The sequence below is a fragment of the Diabrotica undecimpunctata genome, chromosome 8 (genome assembly GCF_040954645.1).
Source record: "Diabrotica undecimpunctata isolate CICGRU chromosome 8, icDiaUnde3, whole genome shotgun sequence".
NCBI lineage: Eukaryota > Metazoa > Arthropoda > Insecta > Coleoptera > Chrysomelidae > Diabrotica > Diabrotica undecimpunctata.
This window is the reverse complement of record NC_092810.1, coordinates 28,266,728-28,294,416: the sequence shown is the minus strand read 5'-3', so window position 1 is coordinate 28,294,416 and position 27,689 is coordinate 28,266,728. Positions and strand designations below refer to the sequence as shown.

At 34.8% G+C, this 27,689-nt stretch overlaps 1 protein-coding gene across 2 annotated transcripts; it reads left to right on the top strand.

The window, feature by feature from the left end:
* Positions 1-1,081: 1,081 nt before the first annotated feature.
* Positions 1,082-26,437, top strand: LOC140448339 (uncharacterized). Of its 2 annotated transcripts, none has more exons than XM_072541423.1 (3): positions 1,082-1,253; positions 19,436-19,663; positions 25,940-26,429. In XM_072541423.1, exons 1-3 carry the CDS (start codon positions 1,196-1,198, stop codon positions 26,170-26,172), a joined length of 519 nt encoding a protein of 172 aa, XP_072397524.1. In that variant the 5' UTR covers positions 1,082-1,195; the 3' UTR covers positions 26,173-26,429. The 2 variants fall into 2 exon arrangements, with proteins under 2 accessions (XP_072397524.1, XP_072397525.1); XM_072541424.1 differs by lacking the exon at positions 1,082-1,253 and adding an exon at positions 14,286-14,375 and having other exon boundaries at positions 25,940-26,437.
* The last annotated feature ends 1,252 nt before the right edge of the window (positions 26,438-27,689 follow it).

Here is a 27,689-nt window from a genome sequence, read left to right as displayed (position 1 = left end):
CCCAACTTATAGTGAAAGGAAAAATCGAGGGAAAGAGAGGCCTAGGAAGGAAAAGACTATCGTGGCTCAGAAACATCCGACCATGGACAGGGCTAAATTTTGAACAGCTAATAAGAACAGCTGAAGATAGAGAAGATTTTAAAATTGTAGTAGCCAACCTCCATTGAGGAGAGGGCACTTTAAGAAGAAGAAGTTCTACTTACAGCCATTCGTGAAACATTATATCTTCGGCCAACATTTCGCAAAGACTTTCCTAATTGGTTCTCCATACTCTGAATTAATCTCTGTTCCCGAGTAGGAGTTAAAACTCTTGGTCTTCAACTTTTGGACAAATTAAGGCATGGTATACCATTTTCGTACTTTTGAATTGTCTAATAAATCGTTGACACAGAAATAATTTGAGAACTAAAAATTCTTACAATATCGCGTTTTGGTACATGTCCAACTAAACTATAAATACTTTGACGAATATTAAGTTTGTACAACATCTTAACGAACCGTATTTGTCAAAACTGACATTGCTTATATCGTTTAAGTTGTTTACTAACTTTGGTTCCCCATGGAAACTTGATCCAATGCTTCCTACCAATAATACTTTTAAATCTAAAATTTTCAGAAAACTTTAGGGACATACGTTATCATGAAGAGAGGAAGTCATTCACTAATTACGACTTTATGCATAGAGAGACATTTTTTAAAACAATCGTAAAACAAAAACATTTTTAGTAATTTAACTATTACGTAAACACCTGTAGCTCTTAAAATTTTTTAATAATATGAAGAGGTACAAAATCATCAGAAAAAGGAGATATGTATATTTTTCGGTGGTTTACCACAGACAAACAAATGCATTATAAGGAAAATGTTCCAGTTTCTGCTCTGGCACAAATTTGCCAGAATCCAGCATAATTTATTGTTACAAACAAACCAAAACAACGTCCGCCGCTGACTTCTTTTTCGGTGTCATCGACCACCACATCGTAAGGGATTCCTTCCACATTTCGCTGCTGCTATTCGAGGAGGATTTGGCGCCAGATATCCTTGGCGTCCTTTTAGTGTCCAGACGCGCTTCAACGTCGACTTTATTTCGCGCATTTTGTTTACAAACTTTTCACTGTCCCACACGCATCGCTCTACTCGACCGGTTTAGATTTTCTCTATATTGAATTTGCTGCAGAAGAAGTAATCAAAAAAAATGTGGCTGGAAGTGTACGGGGGTGCTATTATTTTGGTGGTGCTTGAAGTTAGTTCAGGTTAGTGCTTTATTTATAAACAAAACTAATTGGTGTATGGTAAGTTCTAGAAAATAATAAATTTTGGACACTATTTATATTGTTACATTTTTAAGAGCTTGCAGCAACATTCATAATGCTATTTTGTGATTAAACCATTATTTATTTTTTTTATTGGTAATAACCCGCATCAATTATAGAAGGTTATTAGCGGTGGTACAATATAGACTATAATATATTATAATGATTAATATAAAATATAAACTATAAAGTTTTTACAAAGTTGATTATAATTTAAAATTTTTCTTGAAGTATCACTTATATTTGATTATACAATTTCGTTTTTTTTTAAACTTAATGATTTTGTCACAATCCGCACTGTCTAAGGCGCACTTTATATCACTTGGTAGTCCAGTAGCTTGTTTTTCCATTTGATATAATGGACAGTCTATAACAATGTGGCCTACAGTTATATTGGTGTCACAGGCGTAGCATATTCTAGGAGGTTCCTTCCTTAGTAGGTGTTCGTGCGTCAGTCTGGTATGTCCTATTCGGATACGATGTAGTACAACCTAGTCCCTTCGCTTTACTGAATGTGGTGTCGCTGATATATCTGGGCATTATTTGGTAAGAGGATAAACAAAATCACAGAATGGAGCCCGATTGGAAGAAGAAAGAGAGGAAGACCCCGAAGGTCATTCAGAGATGAAATCGACGAGGCTATGGAGAAAAGAACCCTGCGAGATGGAACTGGAATGACAGGGAAAATTGGAGAAAACGGTTGAGTGAAGGAAGACAGTGAAAACTGTGGAAATCCTTAGTAGTAGTAGTAGTATTTGGTAAGAGTTGTTATCTTCGTAACCATAAGTTTTTTGTGTACTCATTGATGCATTTTTTTATATTTGAGTCAGAAATTTGGTTAGTTCTATCATCAGATCTCTCCATTTTACAAGCTTCTTTGGCCATTTGATCAGCTATCTCATTTCCTGGTATCCCCACACGAGATGATATCTACACAATATGTAGTTGTTTATGATTATTTTGTAGAGTCACAAGGTCTTTTTTAATCTGTTCTAAAATCGGATAATTCGGATATATTTTATGAATTCCCTGGATTGCACTTAAGGAATCTGTGAATATTACTGTCATGTCTTCAGGTCGATTAAGAGTTTGTTGTACTGCCTTGGATATCGCAAAAAGTTCAGCAGAATGTATTGAGTAGTCTTTAGGTAGTAGAAACTTGAGCACAGAATCCTCTGTGACAATGGCGGATCCTACTTTTCCAATTCGGGTGTTTGTGATGCATCGGTATAAACTAGTTGACAGGATGAATATTTATTTTTAATATTGTAGAAGTATTGGAGAAAAAAAAAATAAAGGGGTATTGTCTTTTCTTCGTCCGTTCTTTTATATGGCGTGGAGTCACGGACCATCACTGAAGAGACTCGAAGCATTTGAGACGTGGTGCTATAGACGCTTGTTGAGGATTTCCTGGATAGACAGAGTTACCAACGAAGAAGTACTACATAGAATGGGCAAAGAGCGCGAACTAGTCGTAACCATAAAACGTCGCAAACTAGAATACCTGGGCCATATAATGCGCAATGAACAACGATACGACCTACTTTGAACCATACTTCAAGGTAAAGTACATGGGAAAAGAGGTCCAGGACGAAGAAGAATATCCTGGCTGCATAACCTGCGAAAATGGTTTAACTTAACCACTACCGGACTTTTCAGGGCAGCAGTCAACAAAGTCGTAATAGCCATGTTAGTGTCCAACATCCGTAACAAAGAGGCATCATAAGAAGAAGTGCTTAGTATAAGTTGACAGATCTGTGTTACAATATGGAATTTGTATAGTCCAAGGGAGAGCATAATCAATATTGGTATGCATAATACCCGAAAATGTGAAGTTGTTAATTCTTTTGCTAAATTATGGTCGAAGATTAGGATTTCGATTGTAATTAGAATGGTAATGTGTGGAGAAAGCATAGGGGTAGGCCGGGTTGTTTGGATTAGTTGATAGCTTGCTTGCGTATTGTAAACTGAGACGTAATCTTCTAATAGACGGAGGAGATTTATTTTCTTCGATATAAAGACTTTCAACTGACTTGTTCTGTAGGCTTCTAAAGCTAGTCTTAGTGCGGTATTTTGTACAATATCTAATTTTTTTAATGTTGAGTCCTTAGCTGAAATATATACAATTGATCCATAATCTAATTTACTGCGGATTGGGGATTTGTAAATATTTAGTAGCTGTGTTGTGTCTGCGCCCTAGTTATAATTTGTTAGTACTTTAAGAATATTTATGTTCTGTAAACATCATTTTTTAAGTAATTTAATGTGTTTGTTCCAAGTAAGTTTTGAATCAAAAATCATACCTAGAAATCTAAGTTCCTTAACGTTTCCTAAAACTTGATCGTACAGTGTTAATTTTTGAAAGATTTTTAACAATTTAATGTTTTCGAGAAAAGCTCATTACTTTGGTTTTAACCATAGAAAATTTCAGTCCTGTTCTTTTAGACCATTCTTGTAGGGAATTAATGGAAAGTTGAATAATGTTTGATGCCATATTAAGATTATTATGAGAAATATAGATTACGAGGTCATCTGCATATAGGATTGCTTTAACAGGGTTTCGGATACTGTTCCCGATATCGTTAATTGCAACTAAAAAGAGTGTTGCGCTTAGTTTAAATTCTTGGGGTATGCCATTTTCTTGTGTAATTAAATATGAAAATTCCTGATTTGATTTAACTCGGAAATTTCTGTCATCTAGAAAATTTTTGACGAATGCTAGAAAATTTCCATCTATGCCCCAATGCTGTAATTCAACAATAACGTCATATTTCCATATAGTATCATAAGTTTTAATTATATCAAAGAAGACAGCTATAACTTGTCGATTAGTTGTAAACTATTATTTACGAGATAAAATTTGGTAAAAAGTTTTAAAGGCAAGTATAAAATAAAAGTCTAACAAATAAAATGTATATCGCAAGAGTAGAACACTATATTTTGTCTACGACCATTTAAAAATTTATATAGTTCCGAAATTTCTTTTTTATGTCAACAAGCTATACTCGTAATCAAACAGTGCGTTGGGGAATTATCACAAATTATTAAATGTTGTGTTGAATGTTTGGATTTGAGTTTGTTTAATTCCTAAAAGAAGACTTTTTGAGAACTATTTCCGAACTGGATATAAAAACGTGAACAATACGTAGTTTTTTTCTTCTTCTACTACTACTATACTTTTCTCTATAGGTATAAATGATTGTGATAATTCGGGTTATTCCTTCGTTTTAAAGATTGTCTCACCATCGTTTTTGTGGTCTTCCCGTAGATGGTTTATCTTTCGCTAATTTTACTATTCTATTCCCTGTCACATATGTCTCGGTTTCATTTTCGTTCAGTCTTCCTTTTCTGGATCCATCTGTTTATTCCTTCGATTTTACACATGTGCCTTACATCTTTATCGTGTTTAGGATTTTTTCGTGTGGGTGCTCAGGCTATTTTATTTGCATAGGAATAATTAACGTTGGTACATATAATTTTAATACACCATAAATAATGTTCTTTATTTCTTGTCTAAACTGATTGTTTACAGATTAAATCAACTGGTTATCACAGGAAAAAAACAAAGAATGTTGTTTCTTCTGTTTTATGCTTAATCACAAACGTACTACTAGGATTATCCCCAAACGGTCGAGGAACTTGGTTCCAAAACTTCAATTCCAAGACGATTTCAAGTGTTTTTTTCACTAGAGTGTATATAATCAACACTTTCTTCTATTCTTAACTCTTTTAAAGCGAAAATTAAACTTCTTTTAAAACCTGACCCGCCATTCTGTTCTGTTCCTTGCTTTGTTTTCCCAGTTGGTAATCTTAAGTGTTTTCAGATATTGTTCCACTTGTTCCATGTATCTAAGTTTGGGTCTTCCCTTTGACCTTCTTCCTACTGGTGTTTGCCTCATAATATGTTTTGGTGTTTCAGTCTCCAACATTCGTTCAACATGGCCCATACAGCGCAGACGTCCGATCTTTATGGATGTTATGATCTCGGGTTCATTGTATGCTGTATACAGTTCAAAGTTATATCTTCTGCGCCATATGTCATTTTCCTTTACCCCCTTATATATGTGTCTAAGGATTTTTCGTTCAAATGTGCCTAATAGGTTTTTATCGCTTTTCGATAGTGTCCATGTCTCTGATCCATATACAAGGACCGGTTTTATCAGGATCTTGTATATTTTGCATTTGGTTTTTCTTGTGATGTTGTTAGATCTTAGATGTTTAATTAGTCCATTATATGTTTTATTAGCGATATGTATTCTTCTCTTAACTTCTTCGCTGACATTGTTATCTGCGGTAACTAGTGAACCTAGGTATGTAAAATTTTTCACGCTTTCGATGTTATAGTCTCCTATTGTCAGGTTCTGTAGGTTTCTTTGGCCTGTCGATTTACTGGCCTTCATGTATTTGGTTTTTATTTCATTAATGTTTAGGCCACTGTTTTGTGCCGCTCTTTCTATCGCATTAAATGCTTCTATCATCTCTCTTTCGCTTCTGGCTATGATATCAACATCATCTGCAAATGCCAATATTTGTACACTTTTTGTTATTATTGTTCCTCTGGTGTTGACTTTTGACTCCCTAATTATTTTCTCTAATGTGATGTTGAATAGAATACAGGATAGGGCATCTCCCTGTCGTAGGCCCGTTCTCACATGAATTGTATCTGTTAGTTCGTTTTGAATTCGAATTTTGCTTTGTACTTTAAGTGTTTCTTTTATGATATTAATGAGTTGAGTTGGAATATTATACTCTTTCAGTGCATGAATCAGAAATTCTCGATGGATACTATCATAGGCACTCTCAAAGTCAATGAAAATATGATGTGTGTCTATATTAAATTCACTAGTCTTTTCCAAGATTTGCCTCAAGACGAAGATCTGATCTATTGTGGACTTCTGCCTGCGGAAACCACATTGATATCCCCCAACTATTTGTTCCGCATATGGTCTCAATCGGTCATACACAATATTTGACAGTATTTTATATGCCACAGTCAGTAGCGTTATTGCCCGGTAGTTTTTACATTGAAGCTGATCTCCCTTTTTATGTAGTGTGATGTGGGTATTAGTTAAAATAGTTAGGTAATGACTGTGAATATTGATTTACACGATTTTATTAAAAGGAAAACCATGTATTACAATTTAACCTACATTTTACAACAACAAAACATATATATCTATCTGTGTCTCTTGTCACCGTTCACTCTCGGTGGACACTGTTATGGTAACTTCGGTGGTATTCAGCCATGGAGCGGTGTGGCTGTTACATCCTCCCCCTTTGCACCACCCTGGCGACTCGCGGGTGGGGCAACAGAGTCTAAGCAGGAATAGAGCTCTACAGGACAGCAATGACAACGTTTTGGTCGGGGTTGTCTACGTCTGGCAATAGGGTCAGGTTCAGGTTCAGCTTCAATTTGAGCAAGGTCATCTCCAACAGGGGGGCCCATTTCGCTATCGTCTAACCCAAGGGTCAAAGACTCTGGGCAGGAGACCAGTGGAGCAGGAGGGTCGGCTTCTGAGGATTTCACTGGACGACCTCTTCTACGGAGAGGTTGAACTGGAGCAGGGCACGGATCTTCTGGATCGGCATGGAAAGGCGTCAAGGCTGAGACATGATATTTTCCAGCAGGAACATCCGGAGTGTCGATGTGTGAAACTTCATAGGTTGTAGGGGACAGCATTTTGGTCACCTTGTAGGGTCCGTCACGACGCGGCGCGAACTTCGAAGTTATGGACTTAGACGCGTCACTTAGTGTATGCGAATCGACTAGCACAATATCACCTACTTCGAACGAAACCGAGCGGCGGTGGCAGTCTTTATACTTCTTACGTCTATCTTGGGATTGTTCATGTGTCTCGCGGGCTTCACTAAGAGCTTTACTCAAAGTTATTAGATAGGGCGTGATTTGTGGCACGAAGTTGTCCTTGGCTATGATGCTTCGAAAATCACGATTTGCATCATCAGGAGTTCGTAACTCGCGACCAAACGTGAGGTACGCGGGAGTGAAACCGGTTGAGTCGCACTTCACAGTGTTCATCGCGAACCGTATAGCGGGTAACTTTTCAGACCAAGACGAATGGTCATTATTTGTTAGAATAGCTAACTGAGTTTTAATGTCTCTATTTTTTCGTTCGACGGGGTTAGCTTCCGGGTGGTATACAGGTATAAGGTTCTGTTGGTACCCAAAACAATGCGCCACTTGTTGCATTACCGCACTCACGAACTGAGTACCGTTGTCACTGACGACTCGACGAGGGATTCCGTATCGTAATATTATGTTGTCTATGAAACACTTGGCGCAGGCAGCGGCAGTAGCAGATTCTAACGGGAATAATTCTACCCAACGACTAGCAGTGTCTTCCACTACCAGAATCCATGTATAACCTTGAGGAGAGAGGGGCAAAGGCCCAAATAAATCAATAGATAGCACTTCAAACCTCTGGGACTGAACAGGGGTTTGTAGGAGACCAGCGGGTTTGAGGTTAGAGACTTTATAGCGTTGGCAGTCAAGACATTTACTTACATGGTCAGAGATAATTTTCTTCATTCCAGACCAATAGTAGCGTTTTATTATTCTTTGATAAGTCTTCTCCACTCCATAATGACCAGCAGTAGCGGAATCATGGTACTCATGCAGTATGTGAGGAATACGTGTACTAGCCGCTACCAATTGGGGCTCTTCTTCATCTACTTCAGGAGTATAACGGTATAATATCCCATTGTTCATGATATATCCTCTTTCTGCCCACCTCTTGAAATCTACGCTTGTGTCAGAAGAGGGATCTTCTAAACATCTAATAATCTTGGCAACATCTGGATCATTAAGCTGCTCTTCTCGAACATCAGCAACACTAAGAGTTGGAAAATCTACTCTTACTAGATGAACTTCAGCTATGATGGGAACTTCTGTCATGGGAGGCCTTGATAGAGTATCTGCGATTACATTTTTTCTTCCTGTGATATATTCTATTTTTAGGTCATATGGCATGAGCTCTAAAGCCCATCGAGCTAACCGTCCAGTAGGGGACTTTAAGGTCATTAGCCATTTTAAGGCTTGGTGATCACTTTGCACTATTGTAGTAGCGCCTTCTAAGTATCCTCGAAATTTCTTCACTGCCCAAACCACAGCGAGAGCTTCTCGTTCTGTAGTGCTATAGTTTTGTTCAGCAGGAGTCAGAAGTCTCGAAGCATACTCTACAGGTCGTTCGTTCTCTTTCTCCCCCTGGAGAAGACATGCCCCCAAAGCATAATTGCTAGCATCTGTACGAAGTATATAAGGTAAATTGCAGTCAGCTTGTCGTAGGATTGGGGCGGAACACAATAATTGTTTCAGACATTCAACGGCCTCTTGTTGTTCTGCTCCCCAGGTCCATTTCACATTTTTCTTGGTTAAATTCGACAAAGGTTTAGCAACATGGGAGAAATTTTCGATGAATCTACGGAACCATGAGCATGTTTGCAGGAATTTTAGCAGTTGAGTAACATTTAGGGGTGGTGTCATGTTTAATATGGCAGATACTTTATTTTCACTTGGCCGGATACCCAAAGGTGAAAGGATGTGTCCGAGATATAGGACTTCCTCACAGGCGAATGAACATTTTGCTCTATTTAGACATAATTTAAATAGGCGCATCCGGTTGAATACTTGTTTCAAATCGTCTATGTGATCAGAGAAGGATGGGGATAATATTATCAGATCATCTAAATAAGCTAGGATATTCAGATTTTGAAGACCAGCACGAAATTTATCAATCATCCTTTGGAAACTAGCGGGACTGTTACACATACCAAAGGGCATGCGTGTGTAACGAAAGGTGCCAAATGGACACACGAAGGCTGTTTTGTCACGATCAGCTGTTTGTACAGAGATTTGATGATAACCATATTTTAAGTCGAGGGTAGTCATAAATCGGGTTTCCTTTGCTGCATGCAAAATATCTTCAATACGTGGCAGAGGGTACTTATCTGCACGTGTTATTGCGTTTAAGCGTCGATAGTCTACTGTTAATCTGATACCTCCATCTCTCTTAGGCACAAGTACCACGGGTGAAGCATATGGGGACTCACACTCTTCGATTATGCCTTGAGCCAAAAGTTTATCTAGTTCCTGACGCAGTAATTGCCTTTTGGGCTCTGACATACGGTAAGGTGGAACAGATATTGGTACATCATCAACCAATACAATGGAGTGTTCAGCATATGGAGTAGGGTCTATATTATATACGAATAAATCAGAATTTTCCTTAACAATGTTGTTAAGATTGGATCTTTCTTCTAAGGATAGAGAAATTCCTTCATCTACTCGTAGTTCTAAATGAGCAAGAGTAACGCTATTGACCTGGCAAGGAGAGCTGACCTGAGCTGGATCTGGAGCAAATGAGTAGGGGATATTAGGGACATCACCATAAAACCATGAGTCATTAGGAATGTCTAGAATGATGTTAGCTTTTCTTAAGAAGTCTGCCCCCAGTAAGGTACGACTATTTGTGTGTGTGGGCACAGAAATTAAGGAAATGCTATGAGAGCGGTTTTGTAAGATAACAACTAAATCAAAGACCAAAACAGTAGTAGAAGTAGTCCTACCATCCGCTAGGGTCATGTCTACACTTTTTGTGGAAAAGGGTACCTCATCCTTCAAGAGGATATCTCTTAGCTGAGAGCCAGCAATACTGCACTGTGCTCCCGAATCAAGATAACAATGACCTACATGACCTTCAATAGTGACCTGAACAATGGGTTTAGTTGATAGGTTTGTGGCAAAATGTTGGTCGACATTAACTGTTTCAGCAAGCATAAATTCAGATACTGCTGAGGATTTACTGGATGATTTGCATTTCGGACAATTACTCTTAATGAATCCAGGAGTCTTACATCCATAACACGAAATCTGATTCGAAGTGGAAAAGGTTGGTTTAGGGCTAGTACGAGAAGTTACTAGAGGAGGATTAGGTTTGGGCTCAACCGAAGATTTTCGAGAATCTGCTTCCCTGGTTCTGACTGCGGCCAATTTTCGACATTCATCCTTCACGTGACCTGGATTTTTGCAAAAGCTACACCGTACCCGTTTTGATTCGTTTTCGTTTTTAATGTTTATTTCCGGATTTTCATACGATTCTTCAGTTTGCCTCGATTCTTTTAAGAGTTCGCTAAATGTATTGATCTTATCACGTGCTACTTTTTCACGTATTCTCCTATGCAACAAACCGTATACCATATCTAATTGAGTGGCTTCGGTTAATGTATCTGCCGGTAACTGAGCTATTATCGCGCGCGCTTTGCATACAAAAATGTCACACGGAGTTTTAGCATCTTGTTCCGTCGAAAACAGTTCCAGATATACTCTGTAGGCTGGTTTTTGAGGTCCAAAAGTTGATCGTAATAAATTAATGGCGCTGGCCCACGTGTTTACCGTATTTTTAACACCTTGAAACCACATGGCGGCGAAACCGTCTAGAAGCATGGGTATACCCTTTAATGCGTTCGCGTCAGATACGTGGGTGCACTCTTTATAGATCTCGACCGCATCTATAAAAGCTTTTACATCAGCCCCCTTTGATCCATCGAAGCGAGAAGCGCATTTTGCTAAACTACCTGAGTCCGAAATAGGCCTTGCTATTGTATTTAATAAGGCTTGAAACTGTTCGCTTGTTAAATTTACCGAAGACATTTCTGCTGATGTTGATTCGCTTGAACTAAAAACCGTCGTCGACCTAAGCGAATAACTGTGTTTATCGTTTGTTGCCGTGATTGCAAGTTTAACACAAAGATAGTAATAAAAATTAAAGGCTTACAGTTTCTGTTGCTTATTTCTTGTAAATACCCTTGAATGGAAGCTTGATATTCCCACAGGATGTTTCTGAATGGCCTAGTGGAAGATTGATATTCCCACAGGATGTTTTGAATGGTCTGTAGTGGAAGATTGATATTCCCACAGGATGTTTTTGGATGGTCTGTGCGGAGTTTCCACAGCAGTCACATACACAGTAGATTTATTGTTGTGAAGCACTAAACTAAGTGAAAATGTCCACTAATCACCTTACAATGGCGGGAGCAAAAACACTTTTTTTCTGTTCACAATGAAACTTTACGATTTTCACAGTACGAACTACACTTTAAACTATTTTGCCCAAGTTGGGTGCCAGTTGTGATGTGGGTATTAGTTAAAATAGTTAGGTAATGACTGTGAATATTGATTTACACGATTTTATTAAAAGGAAAACCATGTATTACAATTTAACCTACATTTTACAACAACAAAACATATATATCTATCTGTGTCTCTTGTCACCGTTCACTCTCGGTGGACACTGTTATGGTAACTTCGGTGGTATTCAGCCATGGAGCGGTGTGGCTGTTACAGTAGTGTAATAATTACTCCGGTATTCCAGTCTTCTGGCAGTTGTTTATTATTCCATATGTTCACTATTAGTTCATGTATCGCATTCAATAGGGAAGTCCTCATATAGATAATAATTTTATGACATATAGAAGGGTATACAAACTTTGAAACGCATTTTAAAAAATTAAAATTCAATTAGAAGAGCCTACAGACAATCGGTAACAAATATTGAATTTTTGAGCTAATAAACAATTAGGATAACTGTTTAAATGGTTATCCATTTTGTTTTTAAAGTATATATTGAAAGTAATATTGCCTTGAAAAAGTAATGACAAAAATTAAAAGAAATAAGCTGCGTGATAAATTACTTCGAATATCTGAAAGAAATTCATACAAAAGCTTAAAATAACCTTTATTCAAAAAGTTGTTTTACATTGACATTTTTAATCATTATCGCTATATGATAATGGTTTGCACCGTTTGCCAAGTGACCCAAACACATCGTCGTCAGAAGAAACTGTCTCTGTAATAGATATTTGCGGTAAAGGCGCTGGATTTTCACAAACTTCATTCTCGTCCTGTGTAGCTCTTCCTTTTGTGACAATGTAAGGTAATCAGTAATTAAACTTTGCGTTGATGATGATATTAATTTTTTATGTAGCTTACGATATCCTGACATGCAGTTTTGCAGCTCATGTTTTAATTAAAAGGCTCGTTCAGAATTGGGGTCATCAATAAGAAAATGATTTTCCAATTTACTGCAAAGTTGAAGACTTTCTTAAATTAATTTGGCAGTGAGGGGAGTTGGTTTTTCTCTCTCATCATTATCATCTTCCAGACTCACGACGCCATCTAAAGTTAGATCTAAAGTTTGATCAATTATATCATGGTCATTTAATGCATCATCCACAAGCAATTCATCTATATCATTGTTGCTGAAGGTATTAAAACCATTTCCGCCAATTGCATGTGCCAAATTAAATATTTCATCTGATAGTGACGATTTGAATGGTTGCATTAATTGTTACACATGCTGGCCAAACCTTTTTCCAACGTGAATTTAAAGTTCTTGATCTTATTTGAGCGGAAGCAGATGCAACTTGAATCAAACAATTAAAAATTCATTCCACACGTCTTTTACTGTTAAGGGCTCATTTTCTAGTTTACTCACGATGGATTTGTCAGTTGCCTTTATGTATAAATTTTTATTTTGCAATCGTTGCAATTATCCCTTGATCTAATGACTGAATAAGGCTTGTTGTATTATGCGGAAGAAATATTATTTGAACGCTTGGATGTTTTAAGTGTATATGAGCTGTTGCATTGTCAATAATTAATAAAACTTTAAAATCGAGAGATTTTTTCCTTCATATAGGCTTCTACTTCTGGCACGCAGCAATTATTGAACCATTCTATAAAAACAGCTGTTGTAACTTTCTTGTTAGCCATCCAACGCACTGGTAGTTGTTTTAAATCTTTGACTTTTAAAGCACGTGGTCTAAGATATTTATTTATTAAGAGCGGTTTCAACATCCGATCTCCTGATGCATTCTATAGAGTAATAATAGTCGATCTTTACTTGCTTTTATGTCCACTTGCAGTTTTTTCATCCTTTGCGATGTAATTACGGTTAGGAATTTTTTTACAATACAGTCCTGTTGCATCAGCGTTAAATACTTGATCGGCACAATAGTCCCCAACCTCAATAATTTTCGCTAACTCCTGTGGAAATATTTTTGCTGCTGCTTTATCCGCTGTAGCACAATTATTCTTGGCAAATAATTATTTGTATTTCTCGTGGTATAATAATGCTACATTTAAACCTACAGTTTTCGCAATTAACAATACGTGGTGACTTAGCTCTTACTGTTACCCCTTTTCTGTTTACATATTATTTGTCAGCCACTCGTAACAACTTCATCTTATTTTTTTCCATAATTCTCGTTTGGCTACTAGCCTGCGTTTTCTTTCTCTTTGCGGTGAACCGTCTATGCTGTAAACTACAGGAGACAGTACTTGACGATTTTCTGTATCATGTATCGACGAAGCTGAACTACTAGTATTTTGGTCAGACGGGAGGTAGTCACTTTCAGAGTCGCCAAATGGCTTGTCAACACTACATTCTGAGAATTGTTTTCTATGGGAAGGCCCCGGCACTGTGGCAAACGGCTCGTCGACATTACACTCTGATAATCGTCTTCTATGGGAAGGTCCTGCCACTGTATCTAAACAGACGTAGTCTTGACTCTTGATTCTCATCTTTTAGATCTGTAACAAAATTCATGCTATACCGTACTATTTCTTGCTATCTGAACTATTCGCTTTCCTCCGTTGTTCATTTTATTTTTATATTTCGAACACTACATACCGGTTTAACAATTACCTATGCAACAGCTTAAGTCAATATACAACACTGGACTGGACTGGAACAGAATGACAAGAAAAATTCCTATGAGCACAGATTGCTATTTAAACCACTCCCACACTTAATAGCTACCTTTGCGCAGACGCGTGCTATAGGCTGACGATAGGGATGCGCGATGTTCATCGATGATTGAAAAACATCGATGTTGAACGCTCGATGGTCGATGTTTTGCCATCGCTATTGAGTATTCGTTAACATCCATGTTAAATGAAAACATCGAACACCAGTAAAGTATAACATAAGTATAGATTACAGCTTTCACCGGCTGACAATTTATATCGCTGAATGAAGTTACCCGGTAAATCTCACATCTCATTGTTTAGTCTATTCTATTTTTAGTAATTATCATTATCATTATGATGGTATTGGACAAGGTAAAAATAAGTACACCCAGAATATAGACGTAAATGTCAGACCCTGGAACAAACAACAAAATATTTCGAATTGGCAGTATTGCCATGTCCTTAGAATGTGTATGTTATATGCTTCAAATATAAAAGAATGCTTTTAAAAAGTACATTTTGATTATATTATTTTATGGATTCTGCAATTTTTTATATAAAACAAGAACGAGTAAATATTTGTTCCTTTCGAGATTAATTGCAGTTGATTATTAAAAATTTTTAGTAAATGTCCTTTGATAGATTAGCGGATAGATTTGTCAACAGTGCCAAAACTAGTTGCTATAATTGCAAGAGATGTCTTTTTAACTTTATTATTTATACTGAAATTTTACTGTTTACTTTTTAAAAACTATTTACTTTTTCTTTCTTGGTAATTCTAAACTATTAAGTTTTATATGTCTTATTGCTTTTGATTGCATGTGTTTCATTTTTAACATAAATTTCATCACTGCCAAACTCAAATATTTTGTTCCATGTCCATAATTGTGGCTAAATTCTGGGTGTACTTATTTTTATCTTGTCCTTCGTCCTTATCCCTCTATTTATAGCAGGGATGCCAGGTCTGGGGATTTTTCCTCAGAACTGGGGAAAATTGATAATCTTTGGGGACTGGGGAAAAACTTTTTTAAAGTGACTAATATCTGGGAAAATCAAACTGGCTAAAATATGTTATTAAATTTAGTAAAAAATAGTTATTTTAGAAAGTCCAGTAATTATGTGAATATTAAATGTATTACAACGACAAGATCGTGGTGACTGATTCCACATATAGGCCACACTCAATACATTTTGGTAAATTACCGCTACCGCGAACAATGATATTGCCTGGGGTTCCCTGACTCTGTCATCTATTATGAACCACCTGTGTAGGTCCGGGGTTCCCCGACCTGTGAATTTGTGAATTCCCTATGGGGTATGTATACTTTAAAAATTAAATTTCAATTTATAGTTCATAGTATATAACCACATGGTGGGTATGTATTGTGTTATAGTTTCATATCCTTGTTCCTCTATTATAGTTTGACTTCAATTGTGAGGTTGAAAGGCGAAATCGGAGCTATTAGTTACAGTTACGTACCATTTTAAAGTTTTATTTAAAGTAGTGTTTATTATTGTGTAAACAGACATGCCACCTAAAAGTGATTTGTGGAAATACTTTGATAAATGCATTGAAGATAAAAATTATGCAAAATGCCGATTATGTTCTAAAAGAATTAAAACATGTGGCAATACATCCAATTTAAAATGCCACCTAAAGAGCACACATAAAGAATTTTCTTTCAAAAATGGTAATTCTTCTATAAAAAAAGTCAACAGTGATGTACAAGAAAGTGTAGATGTAATTACTGATACAGAGTATAACGACGACACTCGAAGTACTTTTTCACTTTCAGAAATATCAACATCATCATCTTCTTTTACTCAACAACCTAGTACAAGTGGCTATTATGCACCCACTCCTTACAAAAGACAAAAAACAATAGTAGAGTCTGTTAAAAGGTTAGAATCTTATAGTGAAAGTGGTACAAAATATTTAAAAATAACAAATTCCATTCTATATATGATTTGTCGGGATTACCAGCCGATATCCATTGTCGATAATGAGGGATTTCAAAACCTAATTAAGCAGCTCTCTGGTGGCCTCTACAAAATACCTTCCAGGAAAACTATTAATGCTCTTTTAGATAAAAAGTACATCGCTGTGTCAAATTTGTTTCGCCAAAAAATACAGTCTTTAACATCGTATACTATAACCACAGATATATGGACTGAAACGATGCAGTCTAAAAGTTTTATTGGGTTAACATTACATTTTGTTGATGATCTTAAAATAGATTCTGTGGTATTGGGAGTCACTGAGTTATGTCAGTCACATACAGGAAAATATTTGCGGGAAGTATTGACTACCATTATGGAAGATTGGCATATTATGACGGAACGTGTTTCGGCCATAATTACTGATGGAGCTGCAAACATCAATAATGCAGTGGAGACAATTTTTGGGAAAAAAAAAACATCTGCACTGTTTTGCACATCAAATTAATTTAATCGCTGAACGAGCCATTGGATCTTATGAACCCTTAACAGAACTTTTAAAAAAAATGAAACAAATAATAACGTGGTTTAAGCACAGTGTAAATGCTAGTGATGAGTTAAGAAAAGCCCAAGACCCAGATAATATGAAAAAACTAATTCAAGAAGTTTCCACTAGATGGAATTCAACATATTATTCCATTACTAGATTTCTCGAATTAAGAGATATAATTAATCAAATTGTCAATCGACATTCATCAGCACCAGGAATGATTAATGCTCGAGAAGCAGAAGAGCTAAAAGAGGTTCAAGATATATTGCTTCCCCTTGAAACTGCTACAAAACAACTGTCTGGTGAAAAATAGACAACTAGTAGCATTGTCATTCCAATGATTTTTAATATAAAGAAGAAAATTGAAGGAAGTACACCTAAATACGAAATTGGGAAGAAATTAAAAGAATCTCTCTTAGGAGAATGTAACAAACCTTTTGGAATGGCAGAACAAGTTCATTTACTATCAGTTTCCACGCTTCTTGATCCTCGCTTTAAGAAGATGTATTTTACTTCTCCATTAGATTGTGCAAAAGCAGTTCAAAATATACAAGAGGAACTGCAACTGAAAATGGACGTCTCTCAACAAAGCATTTCTATCGTCAATGAACAAAAATAAAAAGAACCAGGTAAACATTTTTTTGTCTTAATTTGTTGAATGATAATTAATCTAAATTTTAATTGTTTTAGCTATACCCGAAGTATTTGATTTATGGGAAGATCATTCAAGATTAATCTCTGAAAACACAAAAGAAATATCAACATCTGCCCCTTCATCTGAGTTATCTCTTTATTTAAAAAGCTCAGTTTTATCAATAAAAGTAGAACCAATTAAATGGTGGGAAGAAAATAAAGCTACGTACCCGAATTTGGCAATTATAGCACATAAATATTTAGCAGTTGTAGCCACATCCGTACCGTCTGAACGACTCTTTTCTAAAGCTGGCCAAACAGTAACCCAGCAACGAAACAGAATAAAAGGAAAGCTGCTATCAAAACTGTTATTTTTACAAGATATTGATAAGCATTATTGGGGCTTATAATTTTAATATATTACTTATTTGTTTTTTTTTTCTAATAATTTAGTTGTGTTTAAGATATCTATCAAGCCAAAATTTTTAATTGTTTAATATTAGGTTAAGGTTACACTGTTTTAATGAAATAAACTTAGTAACTATTGTTTTTAAGATGCTTTATTGTATAACTAAAACATATTCAAAACAAGTCCTCCAATTCCATTTTATTCTTCAATTTCAGGGAGTAGAAATGAAAATGCTGTATTCTTGAAAAAAATTCTGATGATGATCATTACGCATACACCACGTTTTTCAGCAATTAAATCACGTTTATATAATACTTATTTAGTTTATTATTTTCACATTACTCAACATTTGTAAAAACATCGATGTTTCTAGAACATCGATGTTTTCTTTTCGATATTTCGGTACTATCGATGTTCAGCTTCGATGTTACCATCGATGTTCAACATCGATGTTTTTTACCGATGTCGCATCCCTAGCTGACGAGCCCCCAATATTGTGGACAAATATTGTATCTTTGGACATACAATAAAAGAATCGTTTCATTTTGAATTTTGTGAGCGGCACAAATATTGCATTGGACATGCAACATTTGTGCACTAAGCTTATTGTATTTTTAATGGACATGTCTTTAATGCTACTTTAGTAACTAGTAAACCGTTCTATGAGGATATACCAGATTTGAGCACAATACAGATTTTATCTCGACCGGCACAGACCTGTACGTACATCATTTATAACAAAAATGGACATACAATATTTGACCTCTTAGCCCTCAATATATTTCATGTACAATAAAAAACCTGATTTTTCGATTGCTAAAATTCTTGATCTATACGTAGTTTACTAATTTTTCGATGATTACTGGTAGGGAGGTGTTTTAGTGAATAAGTTTTTTAAATGTAATAAAAATGTATATTTTTGTAACATGCATTGATTTATTATTGTTTTTTTCAACACGTATATATTTAGAAATACAGATATGATAATCTTGTTTTTCCCTTGCTGGTCTTGTTGAAGCGTAGGCAGATGCAGCTATAGAGATGAGTTTCTCTATTTTATAACTTGTTTTTCGAATCTGCTATTCCCCAAATTAATTCATGATAATATATTATACAGAATTGATTTATTTCAAACCCCAATAAGTATTAAAAATTCAGGGATTTCTTAAGATATTCTGAAACAGTAATTATATACATACGTATATACATGCGTATATATATATATATATATATATATATATATATATATATATATATATATATATATATATATATATATATATATATAATAAGCTGGTTAAAAACAAATAATTTTGTAGTAAATTAGCAGGTATACGATCTGTTGTGTATTTGTAAATAAAACTAATTTTTTTCTTTACGTCTCTATATTTCGCTAATGTTACGCCTTTGCAAAAAAAGTACTTGTATATCATAGAAGGAACAGGTTTGAATGAGAATCTGGTTTTTTGGTTTTGAACATGGACGTATAAATATTTATTTATTATGTCCATGGTTTTAAACATGTAGTAGAAATCTCCGGATTTTTACTTTTTGTCCTATAATTTAAGTTCCTTAAATGAACAATTCAATTTTTTAATATTAAATATTATGTATGTTACATAGAAGAGGCATAAGAATTTTAAAAAGGCTAAGGTGGGCATGGCACAAAAAAGGTTGGGAAATACCGATTTAGACCAAGTGAATTGCATATTTCCTATACGGTTTGTAAAGGCAAAAGAAAAAACGTACATAAGTCCAATAAAATCTCTAAGGTTAAAATTTTCTATATGTTTTCCATTGTCACTTATTACAATTTTAATTTCCAGTTTACGGCGTAAAATGCTACAGTTGTCTCGCCAGTCACAATTACGAGGATTGCGCGAAGCCAGACATTAACCAAATATCGCTTGTTAAGTGTGACATGTCTGCCCTAAAACAAACAAGAGACTACGCAATTGGTATAGATCAATCTTACGACAAGCTTTTCGAAGTTGACAGCATTGAAACAGAACCAGGGAGAATAGGAATGGCTTGCCTGAAGATGATTACAAAAGGTTTGTATTAAATATAATGTCTTTTTTTATTTTATCAAAGTAATAATTTTTATTCTTATGTTTATCCCTATGGCTATTAGCTGAGTCGCAGGCCTGTTTGAAATTAATTAATTGATAAAGTTATATTAAATATTGCATAGCTTTAACATCCCTCAACTGTCAGAAGATAAAACGAGCTCACTAAGAACTTCAATAGTCAAAGGATTAAAGCAATCTACAAAACTGTTATCAGATCGATAGTATGTTATGAATGCGAGGCATGAATTATAACAAAAAATACAAAGAAAGATAGAAGAAAAGCTGGAAGAAATTGAAAAAAAAAGTCCTACGGAAGATCCAGGAAGAGTGTGGAGATCCAGGTACAACCATGAACTCTACCAACTGTTCAAAGAGATACCGATCTCACAATTCAGAGACTTCAATGGGCTGTCATAGTGAGAATGGAGACCGAAAAATTGCAAAAAAGAGCCCTAGATAGTAAGACCAAAAGAAAGGATACGAAAAAGATGGGAGAAATGTCTAAAAATGTTGTGAATCGCAGAGAGCGCAGCTGTGGCTACGGCCTTAAAAGAGTGGAGTTTCGTCCAGAATATTAATGTATTCATCGGGGAGTTTATTGCTGGCTTGAGTCAGCAATTTAGTGGGTAGGAAGTTTACGTTTGAGGTATCTGATGAATACATTTCTGAAGCATGAGCAGGTAGTTTTTAAATAATAGATAATTTTTAAATCTAAAAAAAATATGGATTGATTTTGTTCTGTTTCTATTGTAAATTCAATATGACTATGGAATCATATAATATACGATAAAAATGGGTCAGGTTGCCTGTTAGTTCCTGTAAAACATACCAGTACATCGTCTACGCATCTCCACCAATATAAAAACTGTTTGAATACGCGATGTTTTGAATATTGTGAATTGTATACGCGGTAGCACTTTATGCCACAATCACAAAAAGATATAAACAAGTTAATAAACGTTAATATAAAGTTCTAATTAATCGTAAATTTGAGATAATTCGTTAATAAAAAAAGTAATATTTTTTCTAATCTTCATCTTCCTCCACTTAGTAAACACAAAAATTTGTCATGTTTGTTGTGTTTATAAATAGAATAAATTTCCATATATTTTGGAGATTTTCCGCTATATCCTCGATATCTGACAAATTACACAGGACTACATTTTTTTTCATGAAAAAGTGTTTAAAGTTTAATAGGTCTCCTATAGTAAATGAGATGTGCTAATCACGAATTTGTACTTAGTTTTTTCCAACATGTCAAGTTTGCAAGAAAAGTGTGTTTGAAGAAAATGCCAAAAATACTAAGAAAATATTTATTAAAACTTTATATAATACAAAATTACACTGCCAAATTTAGTTGTTCTTAAAAAAAGAATTCAGTACAACCTACTTTAGATATTATTTGGTTTTTTTTAATAAAACCGTTCTCTTTTTCCATAAAAACTGCGTTTTGTGGTGTTCTTTTTATGGATTTTTCTGATCGACTCTCTCTTCAAGGTCCAGCAGTAATCAGCCATCATTCTTATTTTCCCTCTTCCATCGCCTTTATATATTCATGGAACCTCTCTGCTCCTTGCTGACAGTTCCAAAATTTTCGGGAAAATAGTCAACGTGAGAATCCAGAAAATGAAGTTTGACGCTCATATTGCATCCCAGTTTTTTATAATTTTCGACCATGTTGGCTATAATTTCTTTATAGTTTAGAGACTTGTTGTTTCCAAGAAAACCATGACTTCTACGAAAGAACTTTATGCTTCAGATTCATCCTGGGTCATTGTATTCTGGAACAATCTATCCGATTTTATAGTTTGAATTTGGGGCCTACATAAATTTCTTCTTTAAGTTTAGCTTCAGAAAGTGCAGGAACTTTGTCGCACAGATATTTAAAGCAGTCACCTTGTTTGTCTAAAGCTTTGACGAACTGCTTCATCAATCCTAACTTTATGTGAAGAGTAATCAAAAGGACTAATTTTGGGCCAATTAGTGTATCACGTTGTATATTTTTTGTCCCGGTACAAGTCTTTCTCTGAGTTACCACTCTTTCTTAACGTAATGTAAATTTTGTGCTGGACTGTCCCACTCGCACAAAAAACATGAATACTTTGTAAATCCAGACTGCTGATCCAAAAGCATGAATATTATATAATATAATATACTATATAACAAATTACTACAATTTCTTGATTACTACAGATCTTAGACAACCTCTTATCGCAAAAAATAAGCAAAAAAAATAATAAACAAAGGTGGTATGTGCGTCGTAAGTTGCCTAATATAGTCATTTGAGAATAGCGGGACGGACAAGTGGATGTTACTAATAATAATAATTTACGGAATCTTGAAATTACTAAAAAGGTGGTAGGTAGAATAGATAATAAACTATCATAGTTCTCTTATCATCTTTATTTTTGACCTCCTTTGTAACTTTTCCTTATTTTTAACTTTTCAATGCCTATATGTAACATATAATAGTTTTTAATGTTTATAATAAAGTAAATGCGTGAAGTGAGAAACAGTCACTATCGTGAAAATATTTTTTACTTCAGTATCTCTCTAGACTGAAACGAAATATATCTAATCACATGTTGTATCATCAAGACAGAACAGGAAAAGCCATAAAAACTCCGACGTCACTGCAGTGCAGCAAGCGCGGTACAAATTTATCCAATATATTAACCGAAGGGAGAGTTTTTATAGCAAAGGGGGTTGGTTACCTGATATATATTGTATTTCCTGGAGACGGGAAATAATTTCACGTTCATTTGCATTACAAAATAACAAAATGTCACTAAAACCCTTTTATTACCCTACTAAAATGTCACAAGTTTACTATAACGTGAATGGGCACAATAAAGTTTATAGGGCAACACTGATGGACGAATACACAGCTAATCGTTAATAGAAAGATCTTGGCATCAAAACTTTCAGTTGTAACTTAAATTTAATTGCAACGTAAAAGTTTTGTTAACGAATTCCAGATTTTAAATTATACATATAGTTTTAGATTACTTATAATATATATGTATATATATTTATATATAAAAATCTCGTGTTACGGTGTCTGTCCAAGTTAATATTAAAAAATCACTGAAAGAACTGCAACTAAAATTTTGTGAAAGTGTATTTGTTGGTCCAACTTAGGAGATAGGATATTTTTTATCTCGATGAATGACCCTTAGATTTTTAATTGTAAATTCAAAAGGTTGTATACGATTGTATAGTTCATTTGACATATTTTATGTTTTTATAACTTTTTTTATAATAAATCGAGAACGATTGAATCGATTTGGCAAATTTTGATTTTAAAATAATATTTATTTGAAGACCTAGGAAGATATAATTAATAGGTGAGAAAATACGATGAAATATAAGGAAAATGGTAGGAGATTTTAATAATTATAAATTTACTGAAACAATTCTAGATAAAGTTGAATATTAAAATCTGCTGAGAATGTTAAAAAATGTTAAAATTTAATTGAGTATACTAAATCCATAAAAATTTCCATATATATATATATATATATATATATATATATATATATATATATATATATATATATATATACATATATATATATATACATATATATATATATATATATATATATTTATATTTATCGTATGTGTGAAGAAAGTGAGCTTTTATTATCTATAAAAAAAGTTATGATAATACAGTTGAGTTGCGCCAAATGTAAGCAACTTACAATTAATGTAAGTGATGCAGATGCAGAGGTATCGTTTCACTTAATATGTAATATTTCCTTAAAGGAACGAATAAAATTCAATATTATTCAATATTAATATCTCAAATTATTCAAAGTAATGATTATCTGTCAAAATTTAGCTAACTTCTTTAAAAAACTAAATTTAAAAGAGAGTTATGACTGGGATTAGTGAACCGAGTACATATACATACTATTTTAATGTTATTATCACTCTACCGTGTGTTATTGTTACTTATTATTAATAACAGTACATAAATTTAAATTAAGTTTTGTGTATTATTTACATTGTTACTTGAGTTTATTTTCAGTGGTAAAATATTAACACTAGATATTCTATTCAACCTCTGTTAGAAAGAACCAATGCTGACTTTCATGAAGCGGCCATTTTGACCTTCAGATGACCTTTAGAATTAATCTCAAGGACAGGATAAATACCTACGCTGCTAATTACATTCTCAAAGTCCAATTATATTCGTAAAGATGATCTTTGTCTTGATGCTATTGACTACGTAATCTCATCTGCGAGAACGAGATATCGCCATTAAGTTCTTATGGTGAATAACAACCCTGATGACCTTCAGCTCCCTCAAGTTTTGGTTTTTGGGTCTTGTGTCCCTGGATATTTTTGTTCCACACATTGAATATTACAATATGACAAAGTTTGGGCAGATTTAACCGAAGGCATTTTCGCGTAAGGTTTATACTGGGTCCTTTGAATTGAAGCATTCGCTTTTTAACATAGTTAAATCGCTTCGCTTTTAAACCCTTTATCTCTCTTTATTGTCTCATACACTGCACTTTTTCTGAGTTCAGTCAATTGCACTAATTTTTTAACGTTTCGGACACCCTTGCTATACAAATATTCCACCACTTTTCTTTTTTCTACTTGCGACATTATTTCACAAATCTTAAGTCTCTTCTGTACAAACAACAATATTTGGCAGATGATGTTGTCATGCAATTTTGTTAATAACCTACTATCGGCATAACCCTCTTGATGCATTACTTTTGTCTTAAAATGTTACAAAAGGGAAATCTATTAAAATTAGGAAAAATATAAAATTCCGGATACTTTCTAGACGGACTATAGATTTGAATTAGATAGTATAACTGAATCATAAATTCTAAATATTCATATAGCACTACTTCCGTGAGATCTCCTCCTCCTCTATCCTTTATCCTTCGTAAGGATGTGGTGACGTTATGGTATTTGACGAATGGTTGCTATCCATTCTTCTCTCTCCTGGGCGCGGTGTGCTGCCTTAGACAGAGAGTAACTGGTAGCGCACTTTATTTGGACTGACCATCGGAGTGGCGATCTTCCTCGAGTTCTTTTCCCATCTACCTTGCCTTCAACCACCAACCTCTCCATGCCTTCCATTCGTCTGGTGATGTGTCCAATGTGGTAAGCCTAGCATTGATGTCGAGTTCTGTCAATATGGAGACATTTGTGCGATGTGCTGCGCATCATTCTACGATATACCCACATTTCAAAGGCCATTATACGTCGTGAGTCGGACTTTTTAATGGTCCAAGTTTCTGACGCCTAGGTAGCGATAGGTAAGATAAGCGCCCGTACTAGGCGCAGCTTCGTGTTCCTGGTTATGTCCGTATCTTTCCAGATTTTAGTAAGTTTGACCGTTGCTGATCTGGCCAATTGTAAGGCATCGACGTATCTCTTCTTCGCATTCACCATTATTTGTATTAACAGAACCTAAGTAATTAAAACGGCTTACCACTTCAAACCCCGTTACGTTTCGTATTTCCGACTGGATATTTCTATAATTTTAAGTCCATATTCCTCTCACTTCCATATAAGTCTCACTTCCGTGAGATAATAGTCCTAAAACCGAGTAAATTAGTATTATGATGTTATGAAGTATTTATTTTGTATTTATTTTATATTTTATATATTTAGATATTTTCTATTGGTCGTCGTGGGTGTGGCCAATATGTTCAATCACAAATTAGTCCATTAATTTGTGACCATAAATTAATCTTAATTTTCTGAATGTGTATAGTTTCACCGTGTATAATTGTGGAACATCGACCAGTAGCTTAATTGCAGTTTGTTCAACTGCCTGCAAACTATTACCATATATTTATTGAGGAAATGACTACAATCATTTCCTCGGTTCAAATTATATTTGCCAGCTTCAAAAGTCAAAGGTTTTTGTTCTATGCAAAAAGCAATACACTTATTTGATGAATCATAGCATTTTAGTGAGATTATAAATATAGTTTCCAGACTAGTTTGGGACGCAGTCTATTATAATTTTTTACCGCAACAACAACTAGAGTGTAATGATTCAGTAGCTATCAATAAAACTATATTTTACTCCACGACTTCAACATTTTATTTTAACATCGTCGATCGAGAAGAATCGGAAACGGGCAATTCAAACCTCAGAAACAATTAGAATTTATAATTACATTCTAATTTGTCCGAATTCGAATATTTAAAAATGAAATGTGAGATGCTCCACAACACTTATTATTGACCGCTTTAGTAAAAAGCATTTTTCTTTTTCAGTTGGTAACAAAGATTACTTCCTTCGAGGATGTCAGTTAGCTGAACAAGGAAACTTGGACATCTGCAATAAAGTCAAAGAACACAACAACGGCATACTTCGAACTATATACTGTTCGAAATGTTCTTCGGAAGGTTGCAACTCTTCGACCAAATTCCAAGCGAATGGAATTCTTGCCTTACTTTGTGCTTTAATCGCCAAAGTGCTTTTTAATGTAACAAAACTTAGCTTTTAAGGTAATTTAAGTATAAATGTTGTTTTGGTTTTTTCTTTTTATTATATGGTATAACAAAAAAAAAGCATTTCAAAAACTGCTGGAGTTAAAATAATTATTTCTAAGTAGAGAAGACCCTAATGAAAAGATACTAAATGGATCGTAGTATTGAAATTTTGTTCTATACGAAAGGTTATTCTTTAAATAAAAGCAAATAATGATTATCACCTAAAATGTTCAAAACTATCGCATTTTTTCCCTTTAAAGAGACTATGGTGGATCTATTTTGAGGTAAATGCGAGAGGGGCCTTTTTAATTTTTGCAAAAAAAGTTGTGTGGTAACTTCAATAATCATCATTTAACTCATCCTTCCTCTGAAATAGGTCTTCTTCTTCTTTGGTGCCGTCTCCGCTACGGAGGTTGGGAATCATCATAGCTATTTTAATTTTTGAGGCAGTAGCTCTAAATAGTTGTTTCGAGCTGCATCCAAACCATTCTCTCGGGTTCTTGAGCCATGAAATTCGTCTTCTTCCGACGCTTCTTCTGCCATCTATCTTTCCTTGCATCACATGTCCGAAGTACTGTAGCTTTCTTTCTTTAATTGTAAGTTCAACTTCCTTCTCTTTACTTTTTCTTCTCTGTACTTCATTGTTCGTAACTCTATCTACCCAGGAAACCCTCATAATTCTTCTATAGGTCCACATTTCAAAGGCGTTAAGTCGTCTCATTGTGTCTAGATTTAACGTCCATAATTCCACTCCATAGTATAATACACTGTATACGTAACATTTTGTTAGGCGTACTTTAAGAGCTAATGTTAAATCTTTGCCACATAGGACCTTTTTCATTTTCATAAAATTAGAACGTGCTTTTTCAATTCTGACTTTGATTTCTGCAGTGTAGTCATTATTTTCTGTTAAAAGTGTTCCTAGGTAAGTGTACTTTTTTACTCTTTCGATCTGCTGGCCTTCTACTGTCAAGATTTCGTTAGTATTATGGTTGTTTTTACAAATTTGCATAAACTGTGTCTTTTTGATATTGAGCAAGAGTCCGCACTCCCTACTACACATTACTATTTTACTTATGAGGCTTTCCAGGTCTTGTAAACTATCGGCTATTATTACTGTATCATCTGCATATCTGATGTTGTTAACTAAGACTCCATTTACTCTTATGCCGACTGTTTCATCTTCCAGAGTTTCTCTAATTACTTCTTCAGAATAAGTGTTAAATAATAGAGGTGATAGTATGCAGCCTTGCCTGACTCCTCTCTTTATTTCCATTTCTTCAGATGTCTCTTTTTCAATTCGTATTATTGCTCGCTGATTGTAATAAAGGTTTGTTATAAACCTTAAATCTCTTTCTTCTAGGTTTTTATTTTTTAGAATTTCCGTGAGTCGGTCATGTTTTACTTTATCAAACGCTTTATTGTAGTCTATAAAACAGACCTAAAGAGGACGGTTAACATCCAAACATCTCTGCGTCAGCACGATGAAGGAGAATAGTGCCTTTCTGGTACCCATACCATTGCGGAACCC

What these genes read in the sequence shown, in the direction of transcription:
- LOC140448339 (XM_072541423.1), top strand. Translation starts at nt 1,196, where the DNA reads ATGTGGCTGGAAGTGTACGGGGGTGCTATTATTTTGGTGGTGCTTGAA. An exon ending in GGTGCTTGAAGTTAGTTCAG is followed by an intron (nt 1,254 to 19,435) that starts GTTAGTGCTTTA and finishes TTTAATTTCCAG; the next exon opens with TTTACGGCGTAAAATGCTAC. An exon ending in CCTGAAGATGATTACAAAAG is followed by an intron (nt 19,664 to 25,939) that starts GTTTGTATTAAA and finishes TTTCTTTTTCAG; the next exon opens with TTGGTAACAAAGATTACTTC.